Source organism: Nicotiana sylvestris, chromosome 1 (genome assembly GCF_000393655.2).
Source record: "Nicotiana sylvestris chromosome 1, ASM39365v2, whole genome shotgun sequence".
In the NCBI taxonomy this organism is placed as follows: domain Eukaryota; kingdom Viridiplantae; phylum Streptophyta; class Magnoliopsida; order Solanales; family Solanaceae; genus Nicotiana; species Nicotiana sylvestris.
The window spans coordinates 116,238,208-116,265,222 of NC_091057.1; the positions used below are offsets into that span (position 1 = coordinate 116,238,208).

General features: G+C 37.6%; 1 protein-coding gene across 2 annotated transcripts; it reads right to left on the reverse strand.

Moving 5' to 3' along the window:
* Positions 1-26,799, reverse strand: LOC104227270 (separase). Of its 2 annotated transcripts, XM_009779489.2 has the most exons (28): positions 26,005-26,799; positions 25,663-25,840; positions 25,480-25,587; positions 23,565-23,726; positions 23,066-23,451; positions 22,621-22,726; positions 22,328-22,453; positions 20,561-20,854; positions 20,331-20,441; positions 19,976-20,197; positions 19,745-19,870; positions 18,903-19,034; positions 17,729-18,091; positions 17,549-17,638; positions 16,942-17,169; positions 16,696-16,819; positions 16,060-16,593; positions 15,838-15,972; positions 14,001-14,235; positions 12,181-12,295; positions 8,830-9,024; positions 3,782-3,837; positions 3,466-3,695; positions 3,149-3,386; positions 2,461-2,857; positions 1,811-2,089; positions 923-1,010; positions 1-810 (listed from the first exon to the last, which is right to left on the reverse strand). In XM_009779489.2, the coding sequence occupies exons 1-28, from the start codon at positions 26,673-26,675 to the stop codon at positions 293-295; spliced, it is 6,447 nt and encodes a 2,148-aa protein (XP_009777791.1). In that variant the 5' UTR covers positions 26,676-26,799; the 3' UTR covers positions 1-292. The 2 variants fall into 2 exon arrangements, with proteins under 2 accessions (XP_009777791.1, XP_009777792.1); XM_009779490.2 differs by lacking the exons at positions 25,480-25,587; positions 25,663-25,840; positions 26,005-26,799 and having other exon boundaries at positions 23,066-23,468; positions 23,565-23,648.
* Positions 26,800-27,015: the final 216 nt, after the last annotated feature.

Here is a 27,015-nt window from a genome sequence, read left to right on the forward strand (position 1 = left end):
TAACGTAAAAGCTCATCACGGCAGTCTGAATCATTAAATTCAAGAGGCAAATTCGATGTCCCACACTGATGTTGTGTGGATCCCCACAATAAATTTCTATACACGTATATCTTCTCATACTATTTGAAAGATTTCTCAGTGATATTGATACTCTTCATCACAACGATACTGCAAATCTTTTATCTTTGGTTAGATCAACAAGAGACCACGATATTTAATATGATGGAGATTCTTGACAGTACGAAGAATAAAGAATGGGACTTTGACATTATCATATACTAAAGTGACAATACTACAAATCCTTTTTGCTGATTATTCCAGTGGGGACACCATAACAAACTGGGGCTGCTCCAATCAAAAAAGGGAGAGTGCATGCCTCTCTTGCTTTCCCCATGAATGATCCAATCTTTGGTCTGTGGTTACAGTGGTTAGTAGATGTATTGTTTTTACACATATCAGGTGCTATATCTTTCTCTTTTTTTGTCCTTTGAGTTCTTTTGCTGTCACTAATTTTCATTGACTCGAGTTTATGTGAAAGAGTATCACATTTATCACATCTAAAAGAAACATTTGATCTTTCTCTCAGGATAGCATCAAGCATGCTCTTTCCAAATCTGTCAATATCCTTGTCTGTCACTTCCCATAAATTAGCAATTATAACCGGAGAACCTGCTAATAGATAGCCGAGGGCAGCACCCCGAGGAGCATAGCTTCCATGCAGATGCAGTGACCCACTACTGCACCCCATAAGCAGAGTAGCAGCACAACTCTCTAGTTTCTTTACCTCATGCTCAGGGATATATTGCGCTCCTGAAATGCCAGCATAGCAACATATTATTACTGATAGGGCATATAGGCAATAATAAGTAAAACTTAATCACCCTGATAATTTTGAGAATCAGTTCCAAGATTTTGAACGTACCACTTCCATGGCCAAAGTAAATAAAAAGATCATGACTCTTCAAGGCCTCAGCCAATTCTTCTACTGCTGGTGCAGTTCCACACTTTCCCTGCACAACGAAGTAAAATAATATAATTATTTGTAGACCGATTATATTCGCAAGCATAAAAGAAGGTTGCAGTAAGTTGACAACATGTAAATAGTTTTAACTACAATGAATACTTTTGATACTAAATGGACCTTAATATATACAAAGGAAGCATACAACAGACCTAAAATAATATGGGGACTAAGATAGTTGACAATTGACTCATAAGATTATTTATCCTAATTTTTACTTATAATCAGATAGTTATCACTATTTTTTAGTGGAAACAGTCTAAAATGATAGAACCACTATAGTTCCCACAGTAAACAAAACAACATAAAATACAATATATATATATATGCACACACACACACATCTTCATTCAGCTTATGATGTCTAGGACCCGCAAACCATGGTTAATCAGGATAGTTCAAGTCAATAATCATTTTAAAACAGTATTGATACTCTAATATCAAGCCTTTAGTTCAAGCTAAACATTAGAGATTTGTATTGCTATGATCCCCAGTTCTTTTCCTGTTTATTGGGTCAAGACTCTAATTTGAGTGAGACATGAGAAAAATCTTTCTGCTAATTTTCCTCCCATTTAAGGAAAACGCCTATATCTCATTTTTCAGTTGAAACTCCTTAAAAATAATAGGGTCCTTTTAGCATTCATAAAGGAAGATACTTGATGGACGTAACTTTTGTAGGGTATAGATATAGATGAACTTTTTAAGTACATGCACATGCAGAATTGGTGAAATGTGATGCTTAAGGTTTCTTTTTAATGTTCCAATTTCAGGAGTAAAGTAGAAAAGTACCTCAAAATCCTGATCTCTGAACCAGCTTTCAAATTCTATCTGCGTGCTGCTAAGATCTCCACTTGGATTCAAAAGATAATAGGAATCCAGTGGATCAATCGAAGGAATGGAATGTGATGGAACCCCTTGTTCCATAGGAGATCCTTGGTAGCACTTTAGCATCTGAACTTGTTGTTGATATGGGCAACACTTGATCAGGGTTGCTCTGATGCTGCTAATTGAGGGCATGCGATAAACCTGCTGGTTTCTTAATAGTGGTAGGTTCTCCCAAGGAAGCATCTGCAGAAAGTGATCATTATTCTCCTAACCAAAACACCTTCTGTTTAAAAAAGGTTACTGGACTTTTGCCAATTAGCAAGGAAATTTTTCCTACTTCGGGTTTAGGGTTTAGCAACACAGCTGCATAAACTTAGGTAAGAACCAGATAACTAAAGCTTTTTCAGGTTAAAAATGCACAATGTCTCGGGTTACATGAAACAACAAATAGCAATATATAACAAATCTATCATTTCCAGAGAGTTGCAAGTTCTTGAAACACAGAAGGACTTTATATTTCCTTTCTGCAAAGCTTTTGGCTAGCATAAGAAACTTAAAATATAATGAAGCACAAAGTTGAATCAAGACACAAGGAAGAAGAGAAGAAAACACACCTGCACCTCAAGATCCAAAACAAGAATAACTGGTCTTCTACTTATGGACTCAGTCTCTACCATCTCTTGGGCTTCATCAAGTATAGACTTGTATACTGAATCAAAGAGATTATCAACTTCGGTAGATGTCTTATCGAACACTTTGGAGTTTCCATTACCCCCTCCATGCAGGTGACATCCTTTATTTAAAACCATCTGAGAAATGTGATTTTCTTTCTCATAAGCGTACTTCGCAGCTCCGAGAATTACTTTAAGAAGACTTTTATGAACATCAGCTCCAGTTTTACATCTAAAATGATCATAAAGTTTCTTCACTAGTGAATCCAGGAGCTCACATTCTGACAATTCACCCAAAAGCAGGTATCTCCAAGGACCTAACCATGAATCCTCTAGATTCCTGAGGCATATAAAGTTAAACATACAATACTTTGAGTGCTTATTTGAAAGTGAATTGGCATTATGATAGGAATGATAGACATAACTTTCAGTGACTTCTCTCTTAACTTTCAGATGCAAAGGTGAAGGCATCAACAATTATACAAAATCATCATCATAACACCAACCTTTAAACTGAACTTTAGCAAACAGCCAAAATTCCAAGCAATTCAGTATTGAAAGATCCGATCCAAATTCAGAGAGACAAGCTTTTTCATGGAACATTAAATGAGATAAAAATCATTTGACTAACCGTAAAAATTTAGCAAGGCGCTGGTCAAGTTGTTTCCTCCACTTCCACCATGATGATCTGCTCTCTGTAGTATCTTCTAACAGGTGCACAGACGAGGACAAGTAATTATTCTCTAATATATCTCTAAAGACTGGTGCCACATCATCAACCACGCTGGATAACCAAGGGCAATGCCAGTGCTTATCTTTGACTTCAAAAGGAAAACTGGAAGTGAATTGGGCAACGTCATCTGAAGCTTCTGATGGCATGAAGGAAGAATAAGCCAAGGATATCTTTCATGAATTTACTGTTTCGTTTAGAATAAAGGACTGTATTACCTTTAACAATAGAATGTGCGGGCAAAATTACAGTGATAGGCTGACTAGTTGAGCTCATGCGGGATAACAGAACCCATGATTGAATGGGGTGCGGAGAATGCAACAATTCAGTCAACAAACTGGAAACAGAGCGTCCAAGCAAGCTAAGACAGACAACTGTACTAGTAGGCAGGCTCTCAAAAAATCTCGAAACAAAATCTTCAAGATCTTCAACTGATTCAGGTGCAAGCCTGCATTAAAAGAGGGTGCAGATGGAACAAAAGTGAGCACATCTTCTAAGCAAAGCTCCTCGATTCATGCTCAGACAAAGAAATACCTGAACATGTTAGGTTCTTCTGAACCAAGATGCTGTTGTGTCAAAGAACAGCAACCCTGAAAACAGAAAATCCAAAAATATTAGTGTACCCAGCACGGTGCAAAAAAATAAAAAAATATAAGCTTATGTGCAGGAAAAAAGTTAGATTCAGTAGTAGGTCTTGTCTTTTAGGCTTTAGCGTAGATTTTGTAGAAGCTTCGCAGGCTGTGGCTTTACCCTAGCAGTCTTTCAAAGTACAAACAGAATGCTAAGGTATATGTTTAGGGCTCCATGGTAGTTCCTTGGAGTCATAATCGTTAGATTTACTCTGGAACACTGCTGCTCAACATTTTCCTTGGAATAAAATCGGCTTCCTCAATTGGCTTTTCTTTCCAATTAATCTCACTTTCTATCTGATTTATCAGAAATGTCTGTCTGCTATCTTCAAAGAAGAGTTTATATTTTAAGGCCTTCTAGAGGATCTATCCGATGAAGCCAACCCTTACACAATATTTTGTTTCACGGGAAGAAGGATAAAGAAGAGAAAAGTTCAACGATTTACTTCCGTCGGATCGAGTACTCCTTATCTGACATGATCACAAAGGGAGGGTAGAAAATATACACTGGACTTCACATCCAATTTAGGAGGGAAAGAAAAAGCTGTTCAACCTCTTGTACTTCCCTTTACAAACAGGGGAAGAAAACACCAACCTCTGCTCTTTCCAACCTCGACCCACCTAAATCCAAAACTCATCACATACCATTGGGGCATTTGCATCTATACCCGCTTTTTGGGTCACGTTTTAACTTGTGCCCGCTTTGCAAAAAAAATTGCAAGTGTACCCACTTTTTCGCGTAACTTCAGCATACGGGGTTGAAGTAGCAAAGGCAATCACGCAAAACTCCAGCATTCTAGTAGACGGGACTGAAGTAGCAAGTGTGCTAAACCAAGTGTGCTGAAGTTTTTGTTTGTAATTGCTGAACTTAAGCATAGTAGCTGAAGTTTTTTTTTCTATTTGCTGAAGTTTTTGTTTGTAATTGTTGAACTTAAGCATAGTAGCTGAAGTTTTGTTCTCTATTTGTTGAAGTTTTTTGTTTGTAATTGCCGAAGTTTTTGTTTATGTAACTGGCGAACTTCAGTTTTTGTTTTTGTAACCGGTGAAGTTTTTGTTTTGTAACCGGCAAACTTAGCTCTAGAGCTGAAGTTTTTATTTTGTAAATGTCGAACTTCAGCTCTAGAGCTAGTTTTTGTTTGTAACTGGCGAACTTTAGCTCTAGAGCTTTAGGGGGCATTTCGCGTCTCCTTTTGTTTATCCTCAGCTCTGCTTATATTCCCTACTGTCTGTTTCTTAAGTTTTATGCTGGCATGTTGTTTTGGTCCAGTTGGGGCAACTAGTCCTCCCACTATTGGGAATTCCATCTCAGTGATATTCCAGTAGTCCATGCTCTTGGTTGTTCATCTAATGATGCATGAATTGCATCTGATGTCTACTATTCAGGTATTTATGCAAAGAAAGACTTTCAAGGAGTAGGAATTGATAACTTGTAAAGAAAACAAGAGAAGGTAACATTTAAGAGTACACCAAAACAGAGAACTTGTCCCCTTCTTTGACGAAATCCCCCCCCCCTAGTTTTATGAACCTTACTTCTGAAAAAGATAAAACTTTGAGGAGGAGAAAGGGGACTGAAGTTGTTTAAAAAGTGGGTACAAGTTAAAAAAATTGGGTATAGGTTAAATGGGGGCGACCAAATAGGGTGCCCCGTGCAATTTTTACCATACCATTTCTCACAAGTGAATTTGTTCTGTTTCCCACACGAGCTCAAAATTCTCCATTACTACAAAGTTTCAGTACCATTTTCGTTTTCCGACATATACAGTACCCACACACTTATACACAATTATATATCACTTGCTGAGGGGTAGAAGACAGAATGAAAATACATGCAGTAGCAATATCTAGATAAGAGCAACTAACAACAACAACAACAACAACAACCCAGTGTAATCCCACAAGTGGGGTCTGGGGAGGGTAATATGTACGCAGACCTTACCTCTACCCCGAGGGGCAGAGAGGTTGTTTCCAGGAGACCCTCGGCTCGAAGAGGCAACAAGAGACACTATATTAGTACTATCAATATACTCATAATAAAACAACATAAAATACCATAAAATCCATAACATAACATAAATACCATAAAAAACAAAGTAACAGCAATATAAGAGATATAGGAGATATAGGAAATACGAGAAAGATGTAAGGTATTAATACACAGAAGATAAAGCCCATCATCAGTAGTTGATCAATAGCATTCTAAGACTAATTCCTAACTGGCTAGTCTCACTCTAGTGCGCTGTAAAAAAGACATCACAATTTCCCCTAACCTACAACCTTAATGCTCGATCTCCACAATTCCCTGTTTAGGGCCATGTCCTCAGTAACCCTAAGTCGCGCCATATCCTGCCTGATCACCTCTCCCCAATACTTCTTAGGTCTCCCTCTACCTCTCCTCGTACCCACCACCGCCAGTCGTTCACACCTTCTCACCGGTGCATCAGTGTTCCTCCTCTGAATGTGCCCGAACCATCTGAGTCTTGCTTCCCGCATCTTGTCCTCCATGGGGGCCACCCCCACCTTCTCTCGAATATCTTCATTTCTAATCTTATCCTTCCTTGTATGCCCGCACATCCACCTCAACATGCTCATCTCTGCAACTTTCATCCTCTGGATGTGTGAGATCTTCACCGGCCAACACTCGGTCCCATACAACATAGCAGGCCTAACCACTGCCCTATAAAATTTACCTTTCAGTAACAGTGGCACTTTCTTGTCACACAGGACTCCCGTCGCTAACCTCCATTTCATCCACCCCACCCCTATACGGTGTGTGACATCCTCGTCGATCTCCCCGGACCCCTGAATAAACGACCCCAGGTACTTGAAACTACCCCTCTTAGGGATGACTTGAGAATCAAGCCTCACTTCCACTCCCGCTTCCGTCGGCTCTGCCCCAAATTTGCACTCAAGGTATTCCGTCTTCGTCCTGCTCAACCTGAAACCTTTGGACTCAAGGGTATGTCTCCAAACCTCTAACCTCTCGCTGACGCCGCGTCGTGTCTCGTCGATTAGGACTATGTCATCAGCAAATAGCATGCACCATGGCACCTCCCCCTGAATATGATGCGTTATAGCATCCATCACCAGGGCAAATAGGAAAGGGCTGAATGCAGACCCTTGGTGCAACCCCGTAATAACCGGAAAATAATCTGAATCGCCTCCTGCTGTCCTAACCCGAGTCTTAGCTCCATCATACATGTCCTTAATCGCCCTAATGTAGGCAACCGGGACCCCTTTAGCCTCTAAGCATCTCCATAAGACCTCCCTAGGAACCCTGTCGTACGCTTTCTCTAGATCGATAAACACCATGTGGAGATCCTTCTTCTTATCCCTGTATTGTTCCACCATCCTCCTAATAAGGTGGATAGCTTCTGTGGTAGATCGCCCCGGCATGAACCCGAACTGGTTGTCTGAAATAGACACCGTCCTTCGCACTCTCATTTCTACCACTCTCTCCCAAACTTTCATGGTATGACTTAGTAATTTAATACCCCTATAGTTGTTACAGATCTGGATATCGCCTTTGTTCTTATACAACGGGACCATTGTACTCCACCTCCACTCTTCGGGCATCCTATTAGTCTTGGATATAACATTAAGCAACTTAGTAAGCCATTCCAAGCCTGCTCTACCCACACACCTCCAAAGCTCAACCGGAATTTCATCTGGTCCGGTAGCTCTGCCCCTTCTCATCTTACGCATTGCCTCCATGACCTCATCGACCTCAATGTCCCGACAATCACTTAGTACATGGGGTCTTTCGGCGTTCCTCAATTCATCTAGTACAATATCCTGATCCCCTTCCTCACTTAGAAGTTTATGAAAGTAGGTCTGTCATCTCCTCTTTATCTGGTCATCCCCCAACAAAACTTTGCCGTCCTCATCTTTTATGAACCTCACTTGGTCCAAATCCCGAGCCGTCCTCTCTCTCACCTTAGCGAGTTGGAGTAACTTCTTCTCCCCGCCTTTGTTCCCTAGTTCCTCATACAAACGAGCAAAAGCTGCCGTCTTTGCCTCCTTCCTAGCTACCTTATATCTCGCAATGTTCGCTCTCTTCTCCTCCTCTCCAGTGCTCCCCACTAACCGCAGGTAAGCCACCTTCTTCGCTTCCACTTTACCTTGTACAATTGCATTCCACCACCAGTCTCCTTTGTGGCCACCGGTGCAGCCTGAAGATACCCCTAACACCTCTCTCGCTGCCTTCCTTATATAGTCCGCCGTTGTCGACCACATAGTGTTTGCGTCCCCACTACTTCTCCTAGCTCCCATTGCCGACAACCTTCCTTCCAACTCCTGGGCTTTAACCTTAGTCAAGGCGCCCCACCTAATCCTCGGGCGGCCTCGTACTGACCTCTGTTTCCTTCTTATCATAATACTAACGTCCATCACCAAGAGCCTATGTTGCGTTGCAAGGGTCTCACCTGGGATAACTTTGCAATCCTCGCACAACCTTCTGTCGCATCTCCTGAGGAGGAGATAGTCAATTTGAGTCTTCGCCACCGAACTTTGGTAAGTAAATATAAAATATATAAGGAGAGTGGTAAGCCCTAACATTATGCCAAGCGGTCTGTTAAAAAAGGAGCCACATGGCACTTTTAGGACAAAGTTAATAAGCATTGTAATAAAAATATTTGAATAGAGATCTAAAATATTTTGATTTCGAATTTGAATTGAAAGAAATAAGTACTAGAAAAAGAGATAAGAAGACTAATTTGAATTTAAATTGAAAGATGAAAACATTTAAATTGAGATTAAAATTTTGGAATTTGAATCGGAAGATAAAAAAAACTTTGAATCAATATTAACAAAATGATTTTGGATTTGAATTGAAAGATAACAATATTTGAATTGAGACTCATAACAACGTACTAGTGAAAACCTTACAACAAACACAACAAAGAAACAACTTCTTGTAGAGCAGTTGTTGATGCAAACTAATCTAAGAACACATACCTCATAATCCACAACATGTTCAGCTTTTTGCTTCTTCAATGGGCAAGAAAAGAAGTGTTGATTGAGACAAGTACCAATTGAAGCTTGATGGAAGAACGATGCCCATTGGCTTTCAGAGATTGCTTTGCTAGGTGGTATACTAAAAGACTTATCAGAAGTAGAAAGTACATAAACTGCCGCAAGCAACCTGGAAATCTGTTTGAATTGCTTATAAGAGTCAATTTACTGGGAATCACACTGCTTCAGAAGTTACAAATTGTAGAAACGAACAGTGAACTATCATATGATTATTTATCATATCAACATGCACCCAAAGAATAAGCATATGATGAATCATTCCAGTACACATGAAATCGTTGCAGTACAGATCCATAGGAACACCAAAAGATTACTTTAGCTGCCAACTAACCAAGTCAACCCACAGACCAACACATGCAAGACCTAGAGAATAAATGAAAGATTTAAGCTTACTTAGTAAAACACAGTATTTGCAACAGTCTTTTTATACATTGACTTTATGACATTAACCTTCAGTACTAGTAAGCAATTGTTCTCTCAGAGCAGATAAAATTACCATGTATTACTCATGCACCTAATAATTTGTTTGCAAGCATGTAATATGAAGTGCTTAGGGACTTCTGGCGAAGATGTATATCACCTCTTACATTGTCAGGTTGCATCTAGCTTGTGGTGGAAGTATTGGGTTGGTTTGGTGACATGCACGGTCAAAGAAGCAATGCTTAGCTGAACTTTCATTAGAAGGAGAAGAAGACGCAGGCTTGGGATGTCGCTACACTTGTACTTATGTGGGACCATTTGGAGAGAGAGAGAAATAGGAGAGCTTTTGATGGAACAGAGAAGCATTTTGTACATCTGAGGGGTAGCCTTATTGTGTTTTGGTGCACCCATGCATAGAAGGTTGGATGTCTTTTAGAGCCATATTCTTTTGTGAGGCTTCTCAACTATTTTGGTATACTTCCTGTATACGGGTATTTATGCCCTTCATTAATAAAATATTATTACTTTTATCAAAAAAATGAAGCACTTAGGGACATTTTGTATAGGGAAATGTATATATCTAAAGAAATAATTCCTAGTGAGTAAAAGGGAGCAAACTGGTAACTAAGAACGCAAGTCTCTCAAAAGGTAGAAAACAACATACAAGATTTTTGAAGCATACACTTGATTAATAGCATGTTTGGCCAAGCTTCGCCGAACGCCAAAAGTGTTTTTCCCCAAAAAGTATCCTTTTTTTCTTCTACATTTGAGGTGTTTGGCCAATTTTATTTTTTTGTTGTGTGTGTGTGTGGGGGGGGGGGGGGGGTTAGGAGCAATTTTGACTTTTCTTCTTACCAAAATACACTTAGCAAAATATAGTATATACCAAAATAACCTAACCTATTTTAAACCTAGTACTTAGGATATTAATATATAAGTATCATTCTTATTTTTAGGATAGGTTTCTAATATATAGTGACCGAATGCTTTTATATTTGTTGAATGATTTTTTGATATATATAAATCATATTGAAAGAATTAAAGTACTTTTTCATTTTACTTTCATATTTTACTTAAATAAAATGGAAAAACTTAATTATTGTCTTTAATAATAGATTTTTGAGTATATGTATGTGAGAATGCACCGGAAAAAAATCTATTTTTTAACAATGATACAATGGGCCCTATATATAATATATTTTTTACTCCTACTACATATAGGACTAGTACATATTCTACTCCTGCTACATATGAAACTAGGACTATTTACATATAATTATCTAACACCCCCCCCTCAAGCCAGTGCATACAAATCATATGTGCCGAGATTATTATATATGTAACTAATACGAGCACCAGTGAGGGACTTTGTGAGAATATATGCAAGTTGATCATTCGACTTTACTATGAATCATGCCAAACTCCTGGATAATTGTGTTGAACTTACCAAACCAAGCTCAACGAGACTGCTTTAGACCATAAAGTGACCTGCGCAAGCGACATACAAGGCCACTAGACTTCCCTGAGCAACAAAACCATGTGGTTGCTGATAACAGAAGTTAACCGACAAGTCGCCGGAGAAATTTGAAAATAGTGAGACTAAGACGAATTCCACACTATAAAATAGGTTCTAAAACACCACCAAAAAACAAAAACTTTTCTGGAAATTACTGCTCAGGCCGAAAAAAATGCACTGCTCAGGCCGAAAAAATAAAGTTGTCAAAATTTGTTGTAATTTATATAGGTAGGCTCGGAATCATAGGATGAGTAAGTTGTCCTGAAGAAGTTTTTTTCAAAAAGTGGCCGGAATGGTTCACACGCGCCGGAAAAGTTACTGTAGCTCGGTAGAAAATTCCAAAGTTCTCGGAATCTGTAGAAAAATGTAATTGTGAACTTGGAATCACCCCACAAAAAACTATCCTAAAGAACTTTTTAAAAATTTTGGCCAGAAAGTGCTCCATGCATCGGCGCGTATGTCATACGCGCTCACCGGAACCCTAGTTCTGCCTGGGTGGAGGCGCGTGAAGGACTTACTGTCGTAGCGATTGACTGTGGGTTTTTTTTTTTGAGAAGGGATTGATTGTGGTTTTGTCGCTTAACTTTTTCGGAAAAGATAGTAGTGTTGGTTTTCACACAACACTTACCGATGAGGAGATAACGCAAATCAATCTTGAGTCGTCAACCGGATAGACGCATGGTGACTGAGTTTTCTGTTCCGATGGGACAAGGATTTCTGGGATTTAGTCGCACAAGGGTTTCGGATTTGAAGGTGGTACTTATATATGCACAGTACCATTGTAGAGTGATGAACCCTGGGAACAAGACGAAGTTACCATAAAATTGCACGGCGACGAGATCTTTCTTCCCGGATGTCGTTGGAATGATGCACAACGATAATTTTCTCAGTGAAGCTCTGATACCATGTGAGAATGCACGAGAGAAAAGCCTATTTTTTACCAATGATACAATGAGCCTTATATATAATATATATTTTACTCCTACATATGGGACTAGGGACATATTCTACTCCTACTACATATGGAACTAGGATTATTTACACATAACTATCTAACAATTAATTTACTTATGTAATATTAACTAGTATTAAGTAAATCACTTCATGTCCTTATTCGTAATTTGATACTTAAAGCATTTTTTGAAAAGCTTGGCCAAACACAAATTATTGCTCAAAAGCACTTTTCAGCCAAACACAAATTGCGTCTATCCAAAAGTACTTTTTTGAAAAGCACTTTTGAAAAAAGCATTTTTCGAAATATGCCGATTTTTCCAGCTTGACCACACAGGCTATAAGACTGGAATTTCTAGCACAGAATCAACTGAACAAATTCTAACCTTCTGAGAAAGCAAAGGAATCTCACGACTGAGAATAAAGGCCAGCTTCAGCCAAGAAATAACTTTTGATAACTTGATGCATGAAAAAACATGGCATTCTTTACAGCTAGTTTTCCTGCATAAGAGGGAAAAAATCAGACTGGACAACAGTAAAATAATATTATGAACTGATTCACCATGTGAATGCTAACGCACACAGCAAGAGAAATACACGGCTACAAAACTTATGTACTTATGTTGGTGAATGTTGAAAAATATTCTCATTAGATATATCTATAATATATGCAGCAAACCACTATCTCAGATCAAATGTACTTATTTGACATAGGAAAATTGTTATAAGAGTTATAATTTTCAAAAAATTACTTCTAGAAACTTTACAAGATATTTAAGAAAATGATAGTTTTGAGAGAAGTAACAGTGGAACCCGCAAAATTTTCCTATTTGGTGATTATATGAGATGGTTCAACTTCAAAATGAGAAGATGGGTATTCAATCTGGATACCAAGGAAATATAAACAACCTTTGGAGTCATATTTCAAACCGCACATAAGACTAGAGCAGATAAATAAGGATTACTGAGCAACTAAAGATGCCAACACACCAAAAGAAAGCAGGTTACTCCAAATATTGAGAACCAGTAACTAGAAGCTACAACTCATGCTATTTACAGCAGATCTAGTGACATGAATCATTGAGGGGAGAAAACTAAAATAGTGCCTTAATAGAAGATTTGCACTTTTTTGCTTTTATAACGAGAATTCTCACTCTAAAAAGAGGCAGACGCACAGAATTACAGGAGATACAGAAAGAAACACCAAATAAATAGTCCAACACCATTTTCTGAAGGAAGCTACGAGCAGAAATTATCTTAAACGAAAAATTATTGATAATAGTTATGAAGTGCACTTCTAATGTAAATTCTTACTCTTTGGTATACTTCCTGTATACGGGAGTTCTCTCCCTTTTGATTAATACAATTTACCTTACCAAAAAAAAAAATAGTTATGAAGTGCACCCAAACAAATTGGAGTGGATATCGAAGATTCAAATAACCGACACAACTAGTATGCAATTGACGCACAGTTGTTGTGGCTATTCAGAAAAACGGCCCTACTGCAATTCACAAATATGATGCTAGAAGCTCCAATCTATCCCATAATCAGTGCAGAAGAAATGATTGTACTTGGAAATTTCACAGGTTCTCTCCAACCAAATGCACCAAGTAGTGGGAAAACAATTCAGTCAATAAGCCGACTAGCCTCAATCCCAAATTTGTTGGAGTCAGCTACATGAATTTTTAGATTCCACTCAGCTCTATTCAGGTCTATTTCTTTTTGATACTAAATAATAGTTGTTTCATGCAAATTAGGGATTTTCTAAAACTAAATTTTCCTAAAGCTTACATAATTACAAACATTACACCACAACCCCCTTCCTTTCCTTTAGAAACACCAAAACCGCATAATAAGCATGTCTTCCGGAATTCATAAAACCATAAATCTCTACACAACAATTCATTAGAGTTCAGCAGTTACTTGGAAAATCACTATTTGTTGGATGCCCTTTAACAAAAGAATAGAAGTGCTAATTTTTATAACAATGACAGACCTTAGTTAAATCATTTGCAAGAAGAATCTAATTAACAATCTTTCAGCTGCTGAAGATTGTCAGACCCAAGGAATAAAAATCTCTACCACATTTACACTAATAGTGTGGATTTCAAAACTCTTAGTCAAGCTGATATCAAGAACGATCTTTTGTTCGAGGTTCCGGATATGAAAATACATGACAACTTGCATATATTTCTGCATGCATACCTGGTTGCCTTGCAAGAATAGCTATTCAAAATGGAACAACATATGTGGTAAAGCATAAGTGAATGATCAACAGCCAATTGAACCGCCCAAATATCCTGTCCCATCTGGTCAACCAAGGACATAAGTGGCAGAGAAGAGTACTTGGGACAGGATGAATCTGCACTGAACAGTGACACACTTTGCAAAAAAAGCTTTTGTGCTCCATGGATATCACCAGAAAGACCTATGCATTTTCCTGCCATAAGATAAGAGGTAAGGCCAAAAAAAGAAGTTGAAAACTTAATGAGTGCGAAAAAGAAGAACACTCACACATGTATGATTATTAGTTCATGCATCAAGCACTTTCAGCTGCAATTCATGCATTCAAATCTAAATGGGCACAAACATTTATCCATGGAAATGTCAACTGTGTCTTGAAAGAATAGACCCACAAATGGACCACATAGTTCAATAATTCGATGAAGTTTGAAGAATGGAAGAGCAACACAGAATAGTTCAAGCATGCACACAAACAATGCGAAGAATATGGACAAATGGAATGGGTTTTGTCCGAACATATGAAGAAAATATTTTCAAATATTATTCAATTATTTCTCTCATAGTATAAAGATGACCCAACTTAAGGTTAACATTATCAATACTACAGATGGACGACAATTATGTATATAACAATGAATGACCAGTTGCACATGTAGGTGCTATATTTTTACAACAAACATAATCTCCTGTTGAATTTTAAACACTCAGTCAGACATTCTAGAAATAAATGATAGCTCCTGAAACAGGCCCACAGTTTTGATAAAATCCGCACAAGCGTTAAGTGATCAAAGGCTGAAAAAATTCCACCAGAGGTCTTTTAAAAGTGGAAAGCGCAAAAAGGACAAGCCTCCTGAGGCTTTAAGTGAGAATCAGGGTCTGCGCCTTTTCAAAGTAAAGAGCACAATTTACAGCAAAATAAAGAATATCAAACAAGTAGAAATCTAGTACTAATAAAATCCAAATTGCATTTAGCTTCACTAATTTCAACATCCATTATACAACATCAATCTCAACCACTAAGGGTAAATATTATCAAAGTGCAATTTCCACAAGCCAAGAAAAGATATCCAATAGCAAAATTGATTTTCTGCTTGCAATTAATCAACTATTGAAAAGAATCAATGTGTAATTTTGACTTAGTTAATTGCTTCAGGAATTGTACTCATACTTATCTTTGATTGCAAGTGTCATTTTCAATTTTCCCAAACATGAGCTATAAATAAAGAATAGGAGAATAAAAACTAGACAGAGAATACACAAAAAAACTAACAAATTCCTAGCACTCAGATGCAAAGGCTCTAATTTTGTACTTTTTTTTATTTTTCTCATATTTAAATGTTAATTCAAAGAATCAGACCCTTCTTGCTCAGATTGCTCTGAGCTTCATCTCACAAAGCACATGATTCTTTCAAGCATTCTGCTCTACCCACGAGAAGGGATGACCTATTGCTTCGTGTCACTCCTTGATGACACCACTATTCCATGATGCAGCCTGCAACAGTGCAAAAGCGCAGGAGTAAACCTCCTACCAAGAATGAAGCAGGTGGACTCTCATTTTGTCACCTGCTCCAAGCCTGGGATCTTCAGGTTACTCCTACGCCTCAACATCAATGATGTGTCAACTTATTATCTATTAACATTCAGAGAGAAACTGTGAATTGTTCCTAGTAATATATTCATGAATTCTGAGAATGTATAATATGTTGCATAAAGGGAAACCAGTCCAGAGCCAGCTAAAGAAGGTGACTGTTCACAAGAAAGATACACAGAGTGGCATCCAGAATGAACTTCACAATACCCATAGTAGTTAGAAGTCTCAGTGAAAGTTGTCTGCGCACAAGCTCCCATTTCAAGTATATGAAATTACTCAAAGATCCAGATTGGAGAACTTCAAGAGGAAGATGGTGCCAACACTTCAATTTGAAGCACATACCTGTGAATGTATGACCAACATCAGCAGTGAATAGCAGTTTCTATCTTAAGTCTTATCTGAAAAGAAACATATTAGTAAGACGCTTACCGCTCATGTTTTCAGCACCACTTGAATGTTTATCATCCACAGAACTTTCACATTTTTTCATAGCATAAGATCTGGACCGTGTCATCCTTAAATTATGTTCAGACTCTTTTTTGGTCTTCCTAGTCCTTCTCCCTTCAACTGCATCGTCCAGCTTCCCCATCTGGGATGGTAACTCCTTCAAGCCTGAAGGATCTTTTGCACCGTTTGCAAATGAAGTAGCCTGGTGCTTGGTGTGCTGGGAACTTGCTCCCAGGGGCCAACCAACAGAATCTTCCCAGCCGAAGTTATTCAGCTTCTCAAAGGCAGATCTATACTTCTCTTTAACACTATATAAAAATTCCACAGTAGAGGAATTTACAGCATCACAATGGTGGAGTCTCCATAGATCTCCTATTAGCAGATCAATTGAAACCTCCAGAATAATTCTGCATTTTAGGCAAGAGATGGCATCATAGTTTTCAGCCAATGTTTGCTTAGCAGTATTTAGTTCCTTTTCTGCCAATTCCCAGAGATGTTGTTTAATGTAAAGTTTTCCTGATAAACATTAAGAAGACAATAAGTTAAAAATCCAGAAACCATGGCAAACATCCATTGTGATATACGAGGAAAGGTAAATAAATTGGGAAAAAAAGTTACCTAACATGCAACAGAATGAAATTATGAAGAGGGGCAAACTCTGATTAGATGAGATGTTTTCCCCCCATACTAGAAGTGTCTTAGCCTCAGTTCCATTTCCAAGCATCTCATGAACAGTTCCAACCTGTTGCATTGGTTTATGCTATCATGGTCAATTAGATTCTCCCAACACATCCAATTCAAATTAAAGAGCAACTATTTTTGTGAATGTAAATAATGACAACAATTATAACAATAATGATAGACCTGTAATATGCTTTCCAGATAACATTGGAGGATAGTCCAAGGAGTAAGTATAGAACCATCAAAGTCAAAGGAGACATTTTCAGGAAACCAAGCCTTTGCAGCCACAGGATCATATATCTGGAAGGCTGTGAGACCATATACCTCACTCTGCTCCTCTATCTGATAGAAGAAGTTTTCTTGAAGAAGTTTACTTCGTAAACGATGGGCCTCTTTTGCATAAGCAAGAGCCTACAGGCATTGAATTAACATTAAAGAGCATCTCAACAATTAGCAATCAGTGCCATGCTGAAATTTAGAGAATAATCTGACGTTTAGAAACCAAAACCACAAAAACACCCGACCACCCCACTTTATGGTCAAATTTTCACGTAATAGATGGCAAATAGTCTTTTGGAGCATGGATCCATGTGGTCTGATGGGGAATGTTAACCCAAGAATAAAAGCCAAAGGTAAAACCCCAAGCGGGGCCACGCATACTGGATCTACTTTCCACTAGCAAAAGTTTTTAACATTCCATGAACAAATGAAATTGATTCAAACATATGATGAAGAAAATTTTAAGTTGTAGCCCCTATAATCATGCAAAATGTTATAGCCATTATTTTACCTCAGCCAGTCGCCCATTTAGAATCAGTCTCTCACTCAAGTCATAGTAAAGATAAGCAGAAAGAAAGGCTGCGCCGCTGGATAAAGGAACCTAAGAACAAATAGCAGCTCCCATTAATAGGTGTAACCACACTAGCAGCCAGAATAAATGCAACATGTTGTGTCTATCCTGTAAGCTTACAGTGTGAATTAGCTCTGCAGCAGTGAGCTTAACTTTATCGTCTGTCATGTCACAGTGGAGAAAACTTTGATGACTACGAGATACTTTAGAAGAAAGAGCAAGGGTTAGAAAGCTCTGCTGAAACCCAATTAATTGTGGTTGAGACACTTCCATGCACTTCATCCAATATTTGAGGGACTCGGAAAGTTCACCACAATGGTTTGACAATGCTTTGATGAACATATCATTCACCGGTGAAGTACAGAGAGCATGACTAAGTCTTCTATATCTCCATAGTAACGACACAGACTTCTCTAATGGAATGTTCTTTCTAAATATTTGTATCATCATCTCATATATGTCAGGATGAAGTTCCAGGTAGCCCTGAAAAATGGAAGAACAAGATGATAAGAGATCATGCAAATTGACATATCTCATTACCAAAGATTCAGCACTCTTCAGCAAATATCAGAATGAAAACCCGTGCACCTTTTTCATAGGAAAGGCAGCAATTCAAACCAACAATATTGTTTTTCATAGGAAAGGGACTGTTGAACGAGAAAAGCAATTTTATGCATTCAAATAAGTGATAAATAAGTACCTCTCGGAAAACTCCAGGTTCTTGCAAAAAAAAAATTAATATTAAAATCTACTGAAAGAAGCTTCCAGGAAGCCAAGCAATGACTATTTATTTCTAAAAAAATATTTCCATGGTATATGTTAGTGAAACATTTAGCGTCAAGAAAATTGCATTGTAGGAAGGGTCGAAGGGATTCTTAACAACTTCTCGAAATGGAAAATGCTCCTTATGGGTCCTAGAAGGATGATCCCTTACATGAAACTAAGCCAAAAATATATTGTTAGATAGTTGGTAATATATAGTGTCCCACATCAGGGAAATAGTTGTGTAGTACCATGTAAACATTGTATATAAATAGGGCTATTGTAAAACACTTAGATATCCAAAATATATTTATCTCCCATGCAGTATAACATACTTAACATAACTGACACATGAGTCATCAAAGATTGAACCAGTCAGAGTGGCCAAAACAAAGAGAAGTTTAAAGGGCAAAACAAAAAGTTATGATCGGTTAGACCTAAGATGCATATTTAAATGCATGTTACAAGGGCCTTCTAACTTGTCAACTGAAAATTTGTGCAAATACAAAGTGACATCAAGATTAGAGATTACCTTCAGTGATAACAAGTCCACAATCTGATGCAACATATTCAACATAATATCAGACATCCTACACTGATCAGGTGCATGGCAGTGATTACTCATCCAGAGTCTAGCTGCAGCATGAATATCTTCATAAAGTCTCTGTTCAAAAAGGAGGGAGAGTGGGGGGGAGGGGGGGAATAAAACAATAGATAAGTATTCAGTAAACACGGGAATGGTTTTCCAAGTCAGGGAGAAAGAAAGTAACTAAACATAGAAAAAGCTAAGAAAAAGTGCATTGATTTGTTCATTGGTATGACGAAATAAAGTTGAACATGAGAATTAAATTTTCAGATTTCTTTTCTCTTCTTTAAAGCAATCAAATTGTGAAGAAAAAGGATAATCCTAACTCAACCTTAAAAGGTACTAGCTCATAAGATGAGGATTGCCTAAAACCATATAAGGAGACAACAGTCCATTCCATCAACCCAATGTGGGACATTCTAATCCCTCCCCGCCATGCATATGGCTACATCTATGGTATTGACAATATAAAATATAGGCCCAACATTATGTAAACCAAGAATAGGATGGATCTGTCTTGTGTCTGATGCCATGGGAAGAAAATAAACCTTGGGCCTAATTCAACCCAAAAGCTAGTTCATGCGGAGTGAATTGCCCAAGACCATATAAGGAGACAATAGCCTATATTCCCTCGACCAATATGGGATATACTAACACAAATTAAATTTATTTTTAAATAAAAGAACTCCCTCCTTTTCCTTCCAAATGAAACATAATTAGCTCAACTGTTTGCCCCCAAAGAAACCATAATTATCAATGCAGGAGACTAGCCTTTTACGCTGTAGCACCTTTGAGTTAGGTTCAATCTCACTGGTACATAGTGCACGTGCACAATACGCATAGGCCGCCAGATGAGAAGCTGAATTCGTGCAGGCTAAATTTGCTACACAGTTTTTCTGCTTTAAAGAACTTTCCTGCAAAAGGTATAACCTGACATAATTATTAACATCCACTTAGGCAATCAAGCTCTGATTACTGTAACTCAATAAATGAAGAGGCAGACATAAACAATGGCTTACCACTATAGCTATTCCTTCTGATAGACACTGAATGCAATCTTTCAGGTTTTCGAATCCATTGGCTCTTAACACCTCTCCCTTAACAATAAGGACTCTACATCTCTGTAAATAGCTGTCCTTGGAGACATACACTTTTTGTAAAAGAAGACCTATTATTTTCAGGCACATTTCCTGACATAATCTTGGATTTCGTGCATTCAATTCTCTATATGCCAGAAGCTCCTGATGAAGTATAAGTATCAGTTGTTAGCAGCATCTACTGTTAAGCAAACAAAGCACATCAAAATAAAATATAACCGCAGAAAGGAATTTCAAGTATTAACAAGCTCAGCCAGGAAGAGTGAGTGTGTTAGACCTGCTCCAATATGATTCCAAGAGCCTGTTTTGATTCTACAAAAGGTGACAACAAAGAATACAACATAGTGGTACCATCCTCAATATCCACATTGTTAACCTTCAATTCCATCTGAAAGCAGATCCACGTCAAAGAAATTCATTAAGAAGATGCCAGCAAGGCCAACATATAATTCATGATTGCATTAAATTAAAGATAAGAGAGGCAAACAACCAAACTGTGGATTTTACCTTCACAAACTGCTTCACTATAGATATGGGACTTGGCAGTTTTTTGAACAAATGCTCTGCAGCAGACCAGCTTTTAAGGCTATCAATGAGGACTTTTTGGACCTTACGATCACTACTATGATTAAGCACCTCCAAAAGAAAAGCAGTTTTCCCGCAAGCCTCATCTATGAAACCAATCAGAGCATCTTCTGACAGATCATTTTGAAATTTATCTGATTCATGCTTAAACAATTCACAAAGACGTATCACATGATTCCAAGATGCTTTGCAGCATAGTTTCAGAGCTTTAGCAGCCTGCAAAGGAAGAAACAATATAGCAAAAATCGAATAGGAAAACACGAGAACGTGATTTTTTTTATTCAGTAACAGTTGTCTATCGGAAACGGCCTCTCTGCCTTTATAGGGTAGGGGTAAGGTTGCGTACACACTACCCTCCCCAAACCCCACGTATGGGATTAAGCTGTGTTTGTTGTTGTTGTTATCTGGGCAGTAGTTTCATCCAACTCTTCCCAATCAATAGGCAACAATATCTTGCGTTGTTTCTTAGTATCAAACTTCTCACCAATTAGAAATTATTCCATGTTTTCTCTCCTTCTCCAAGGTAGATTAACAGACAAGAATAAGCTATCTGGTTTCCTATTTCTCTGTTTTCCGACACATGTTTTCTACTTTCATCCCTTCATAATTTCCAAAAAGTGTTTTTGCAATTAAGTTAGCCCATGGACCAGACATCATTTGATTTATGCAGTTTCCTAGTGAACTTAAAGCATCAAAATCATAACAGATAGTGTGAAGTTCACTCCTCTAACTTAAACATCTTTTAGAACAAAACCCATGCTTTCCCCATATGCAACTATTTTGTTTATGTTCTGAATACAACCGGTACTTCTTAAGCACATATAAGGGATAGATCAAAGTTTCTTATGCCATAACACTGGCCTCTCTCTTCCAGTGTTGTTAAAAGTGACCGCTTCCTCACTTAAAACGAGAAGCAATCCGAAGCGAGGCATCTGGCGCTTCTCTCATCTGAAGCGTATCAAGTACACAAAAGCGATCGCTTCCCCTGAAAAAGCGAGAAGCGAGGAAGCGAACAAAGCAACAGAAGCGAGCACTTCTCTTTATTACTGGGCTGCCAACATTAATTAATTAAAACGGCTCTCTTTTTTTAACTTTAAGATCATCAAGTTTGGTCCAAGGCATGTGATTTCTTCTTCTTCTTATTCTTCTTCCTCCTCCTCCTCCTCCTCCTTTTTCTTTCAATGTTTCAGTGTCCAAATAGTAGCAAAAGGCTGGCAAAAAATTTTTTCCCCTTCAGTTCTTCTTCTTTTTCTTCATTTTCTTTCACTGAAACAGTGATAAATTGCAGCAAAATGCTGCCCATTTTTCATTTCAGTTATACTGCCATTTTTTGGCATACTTATTGTCATTCTCCTCTTCTTCTTCTTCTTCATTGTCTATGCATTATTTATTTTAATATATATTTTTAAATTCCACTTCACTTCAAAAAAGCGAGAGCTTCGCTTCTCGCAAAAAGGGGCTTGTCGCTTTTCCTCGCTTCACGCTCTTCACAACATTGTTCTCTTTTCTCACCCACCCAAAATACTAGCATACTCAATGGTGTGAGTGTCCCTTCAAATGGTAATTGATTCAAATTTATAAAACATCAAGAATTTGAATAAGCTGCATCTTCTTCATTAACAATAAATCAACCATGTGGAAAGTGAAAACAATAAAAAGGATCACGAGAATCTCTCTATCTGTTCATACCTCTATCAATTGCTTATTTCTGTATAATACAACAGTGATGTTGTAAAAAGAGGTGAAGAGATACTTAAGTCCATTGGCTTGAATCCATTCACTTAGAATGAGATGCTTGATAAATCTAACAGTTTCCTGCAATAACAAAGAAAAAGAGAAAAGCTTTAATCCATTGTTAAACTGGAGCTAGTCTGCTACTATCATTCAATAATTATGATATGTCACATGGGATAGTAATGGTGGTGGTACATGATATCAATAGCAATCTTAATCAACTTAGTAGCATGAACAACAGCAGAAACCTTGGTATCGCGTTTTGTTCGTAGAGAAAGAGTGAAAGTTGCCACTGCTACATGAAGTAAGATTTTGTTAGTATCATCACAATGATCTTGCTTGCTATCAGCGGCACTGCATCCAAAAAGGTGAAACACATAAAGATTACATAAAATAAACTATTGAAGAACTAAATTAAACAGAAGGACCAAGACAATTTTAATGATAAAAAAGACCAGAAAATAGCTAGATCAATTTAAACAGAGAAGCTAAAATTTTATATAAAAAACAGAAATAGCATTTGTTCATAAAAAAACACTATATACTGAGTTCAGAAACCTAACAATGCCTTCTGAATATGTAATTCCAAATCGAGCTAAAAAATTCAGTTCTTTAAAGGTTAATAAAAAAGTTTACAACAAGTTAAAATCAATCTCACGGGAGAGCAAGATTTGCCATAAACTAGTGACATACCTGTGGTGTAGGAAGACATTAATGTATTGCTTGAACACATCGTGGATAATTTCTACGTAAGTATTGCAGGAAACAGCCTCTGTTTCACTAAGAATTTCTTTCCTTGTTGAGATAACATACTCGGCAAGTGGCTGGCACAGGAACTTCAGTACAGCAAAATAAGACAGAATATAAAGCATTCTCTTTTGTGAAGTGTTGCTTCCTTTGCTGTCTATTTCAAAGTACGATTTTAAAAAGTTGAGCAAACTACTTAGTTTTTGCAGCACGTCCTTGCTATCAGAGGAAAGAGCTCTTGAATTTCCCTGGGTAATGGAGTGAATATTGGACTCATTAATGAGCAATCCAGTAGCATAAAGCCCCAGAATCAAATCAGTGGGTGGCTTATCCTTCAAAAGAACCAATTCTGTCATAAGTAGGACATTCCTTAACCAAAGGTTTCCATAAATGCATAGGAGTCGTTGAAGAGATAAATAACAAAAATAAACCGCTAAAAGCTTACCTGAGAACATGCTAACTCAATGTGATGTTTTTTCACGTGAATGGCTAATTCTTCTAACTGGGCAGACAGGGTACTACAGAAATTTGCATTAACACTTCGGCATTTATGGGCGCAATAATAAAAAAGCTCCAGAATTTCTATGATTCTGCTCTCCTTTCCGACCTGCCCGGTAACATTCACATAATCATACTATTTTTGTAAGGACAAGCATATCGTCAAATAAATAATAGAAACAGTGAAAGACAAGGCAAAGAAAAACAAGTTTTGAAATAGATCATTGAATTAATAGTGCATTGCACCATTCAAGGAAAAATAGGGAGATTGTCTTTAGCATAACAATGAAAATACATTCTTTGAACACATCAATATTTTTAACTAAATAGAAAGGTATAAATAAAGTAATTATTTCAATCCTCATAAAGCAATTGTAAGGGCATTGTCTTAAATAGAGTCATGAAATTGCATATTTATCAGTGAAAAGAAAGATAAGATTTAGAATCATCATTTAACCAAGGAAATAAAGATAAAAAGGAAATTTCAACACAAAAGTACAACTCGTAAGAAAAGAAAGGTAGTGAAACAAAAATAGACATTTCCTGGAAGTTTATCAAGAAAGAAGCACAGCTTAAACAAAGTCATGAAATTGCATACATTACACTTTTATGTCGCAAGGATAGAAAAGAAATGTAAAATTTATAATCATCATTTTAACCAAGGAAACAAAAAAAGAAGACTCCTAGGAAAAGAAAAGCAATAAAACAAAAAATAGACATTTTCTTAAAGTTAGCAAGAAAGAAGCAAAAAACTTGTATGATGTGTATGAAACTACCATAGGTGACATCAAGGCAACAAGTGATTTTCTATAACGCTTCAAGTTGAGAAATAAGTAGTAGTATTAATTGTGTGATGCAACAGCAACGCACTGGCAAAACAATATAAAATACATTATGTTGAGACAACAATAATTTACAATTAGGACATTTACGTGCTGTATTTATGTTAAATCTCTGTACCAGATGAATCCAGTTTTTTTGTCAATTTGACCACGTTCAGGTACATCAGAAGATAATTAATGCAATTCTAAAAGTTTGAGAATGTATAAAACTTTGACGTAAAGATGATGAAGTGTAACTTCTTAAAGTAAACAAAACAGTATTCAATTCAAGATGGAGCGAGTAATACAAAATAGACAAGTCACTTTGTATTATTCAGTGAATGAGGTCACTAAGTCCTACTTATTTATCATTTCCTTAGTTTTATTTGGAGCAAATTGTGTAGAAGTTCTGTAATCAGTTAAAATATTTGGGGGGGGGGGGGGGTATAAGTACAAGCTTATGAATGCTTGTTGAAGCTTTTGTTGGTTTTAGCATGTGGAATTTTATGCAAATTTACCCTGCGGTTTGGGAGGATTTCTGTAGGATCTAGGTGGCAGTCAAAATATTTTATTTCCTTCTTGTTCCTTCGAACTCTCCATGTCCTTCTCACTGGTCAGACGCAACACTGAACACAGATTTGCACCAAGAACAGCCCTAAGTTCGAATTATTTGACCTCAACATCAGTAGCTTCACCAGATCACATAACATCTGAAGCCTCGTAATTTCATTGCTGGTCCAGCCTTAAATTACCATATAATCAGAGCCAGCAATTTGTTCGCTGTACTTTAACTGTCCAATTGAACGCATGAGGTCCTCCTACCTTGTCCTATGGAAAATTGTAAACTTGCTCACTTACTCGTCTTAATAAATTATTCATTTTTTTATAGTTTAGATTATTCATTTGTATATGCCACTGTATTCTCTCCCCGTGTATCGGACAATGCAGATCAAGCAAATGAAAAGAATAAATACTGGATCCTATAAACAACAGAATATCGTTGTTCAAGATCAATAATATATGAAGGGATCAATATAATACCTTCATTTCTGCAGCCATGGTATCCAGCACATATTTTAAGGTGTCAACAACCCCAAAGCATTTCTCAAGTTCTTGTGAGAAGATAGAAGAGCATATCTTCCTTGCAAACTGTGATACATATACATGTTAGCTTAGACAGAAAAGACATTCTAGAAAAGGTGAATGTGAACATGAGAGATTCACCTTGAACAGTTGATCGTTTAAGGATGAATTTTTAATTTGACACAAGGCTTCTTTACAAAATTCCCGCACCAAATCCCCACTGAATTTTGTAAAGTCCCCAAACATAGTCATTGTTATTCTGTTCAAATATGTCACAAGCACCCGATGCAATTTATCCTGAGCATTTGCATCCAAAACCCTGAATTATCCAAAGTTGTTAACTCCAATCAGTTAAACACATTCTCTCACATTGTAAAAAATATAGCACGGTTCAAAATTATCAATAATCTTTTATAAGGTTCAAATAATTCACGAACTAATCAACAACATAAGATACAATCATAAATGGCAAGAGTGACTCACTTGAACCATGGCGCAACTTCTTTAACCAAATCAAGAAGTCCATGATATTCACTGACCGCCTTATTCTGAATTAAAGAAGCACACTTAACAAGTGTAACAACAATCTCTACAACCAACAGAGCAAATTCTTGATCCACATTCTCTTCGGCCAACTGAGGCAACAAATGCTGCTGAGTTGACACCACTAATTTCGACTTCTTTGTTTCTGCCTTGGTTTTACCAATGGCATTATCGCGAAGAACCTTAAGTACAGAGAGTCCTTCACATTCAGCTTCCTCGTATTTCTCCCATGATTCCAGACAATGAATGTACCGAACTCTTTGTGCTTGAATGGTGTAGGGTTTACACGACAGCTGCGAAGAGATACACTCAAGGCAGTTAAGGCACAACCTGTAAATGTCGAACAAGTGAGGGGCAGATTCGTCAGGAATTCTGGGCGATTCAGATAAACGTTTGGGTAAAAGGCTTAGGGCTTTATTGAGGAAAGAAAGGAACTGTTTGGCAAGTGAACGGATGATAGTAGTAACGTCAGTGGATTTTGAGGACTTGTTTGGTTTGGAGAGAGTAGTGAATTCGTGGAGGTAATTGGAGAAGTTATTGTAGGTATTGGTGGTGAATTTGGAGGAAGATTGAAGTTCAGTGAGGAGCGCAGTGGCGGTGGAGGAATCCATGACTGCGGCCGTGGAAGGCAGCGCAGCGGCGGTGATGGCGGGGCGATTTTGGGAGTGGAGTTGAGTGGAGAGAAATTTCAAGGGAGCGGGAAAATGTGCCGCTCTTTGTTCTTCAAAACATTTGTATGGAGTGACTGTGGACTATGGAGAACGGGAATAGTAATATAGAAGTTTCTTAAATAATTTTTAAAAAAAAAAAGAAGTTTCTTAAATAATTAGGACAGGTAACGTAAAGTTTTTTTTACCCAAAAAACAAAGGGGAGGGGGGTGGAGGGGCTCCTCGAGGAAAACGTAAGGGCCTATTAATTTGAAAGGACAAATACGACATCATCAATAATGA

Bases quoted from the DNA above. Each gene is read 5' to 3' on its own strand.
- LOC104227270 (XM_009779489.2), bottom strand. From the start codon at position 26,675: ATGGATTCCTCCACCGCCACTGCGCTCCTCACTGAACTTCAATCTTCC. The intron at 18,092-18,902 runs GTAATCTCTAAT...TCCATTTTTCAG, and splicing joins TGGACTTGTTATCACTGAAG to GGCTACCTGGAACTTCATCC. The intron at 3,387-3,465 runs GTAATACAGTCC...TCATGCCATCAG, and splicing joins CGCACATTCTATTGTTAAAG to AAGCTTCAGATGACGTTGCC.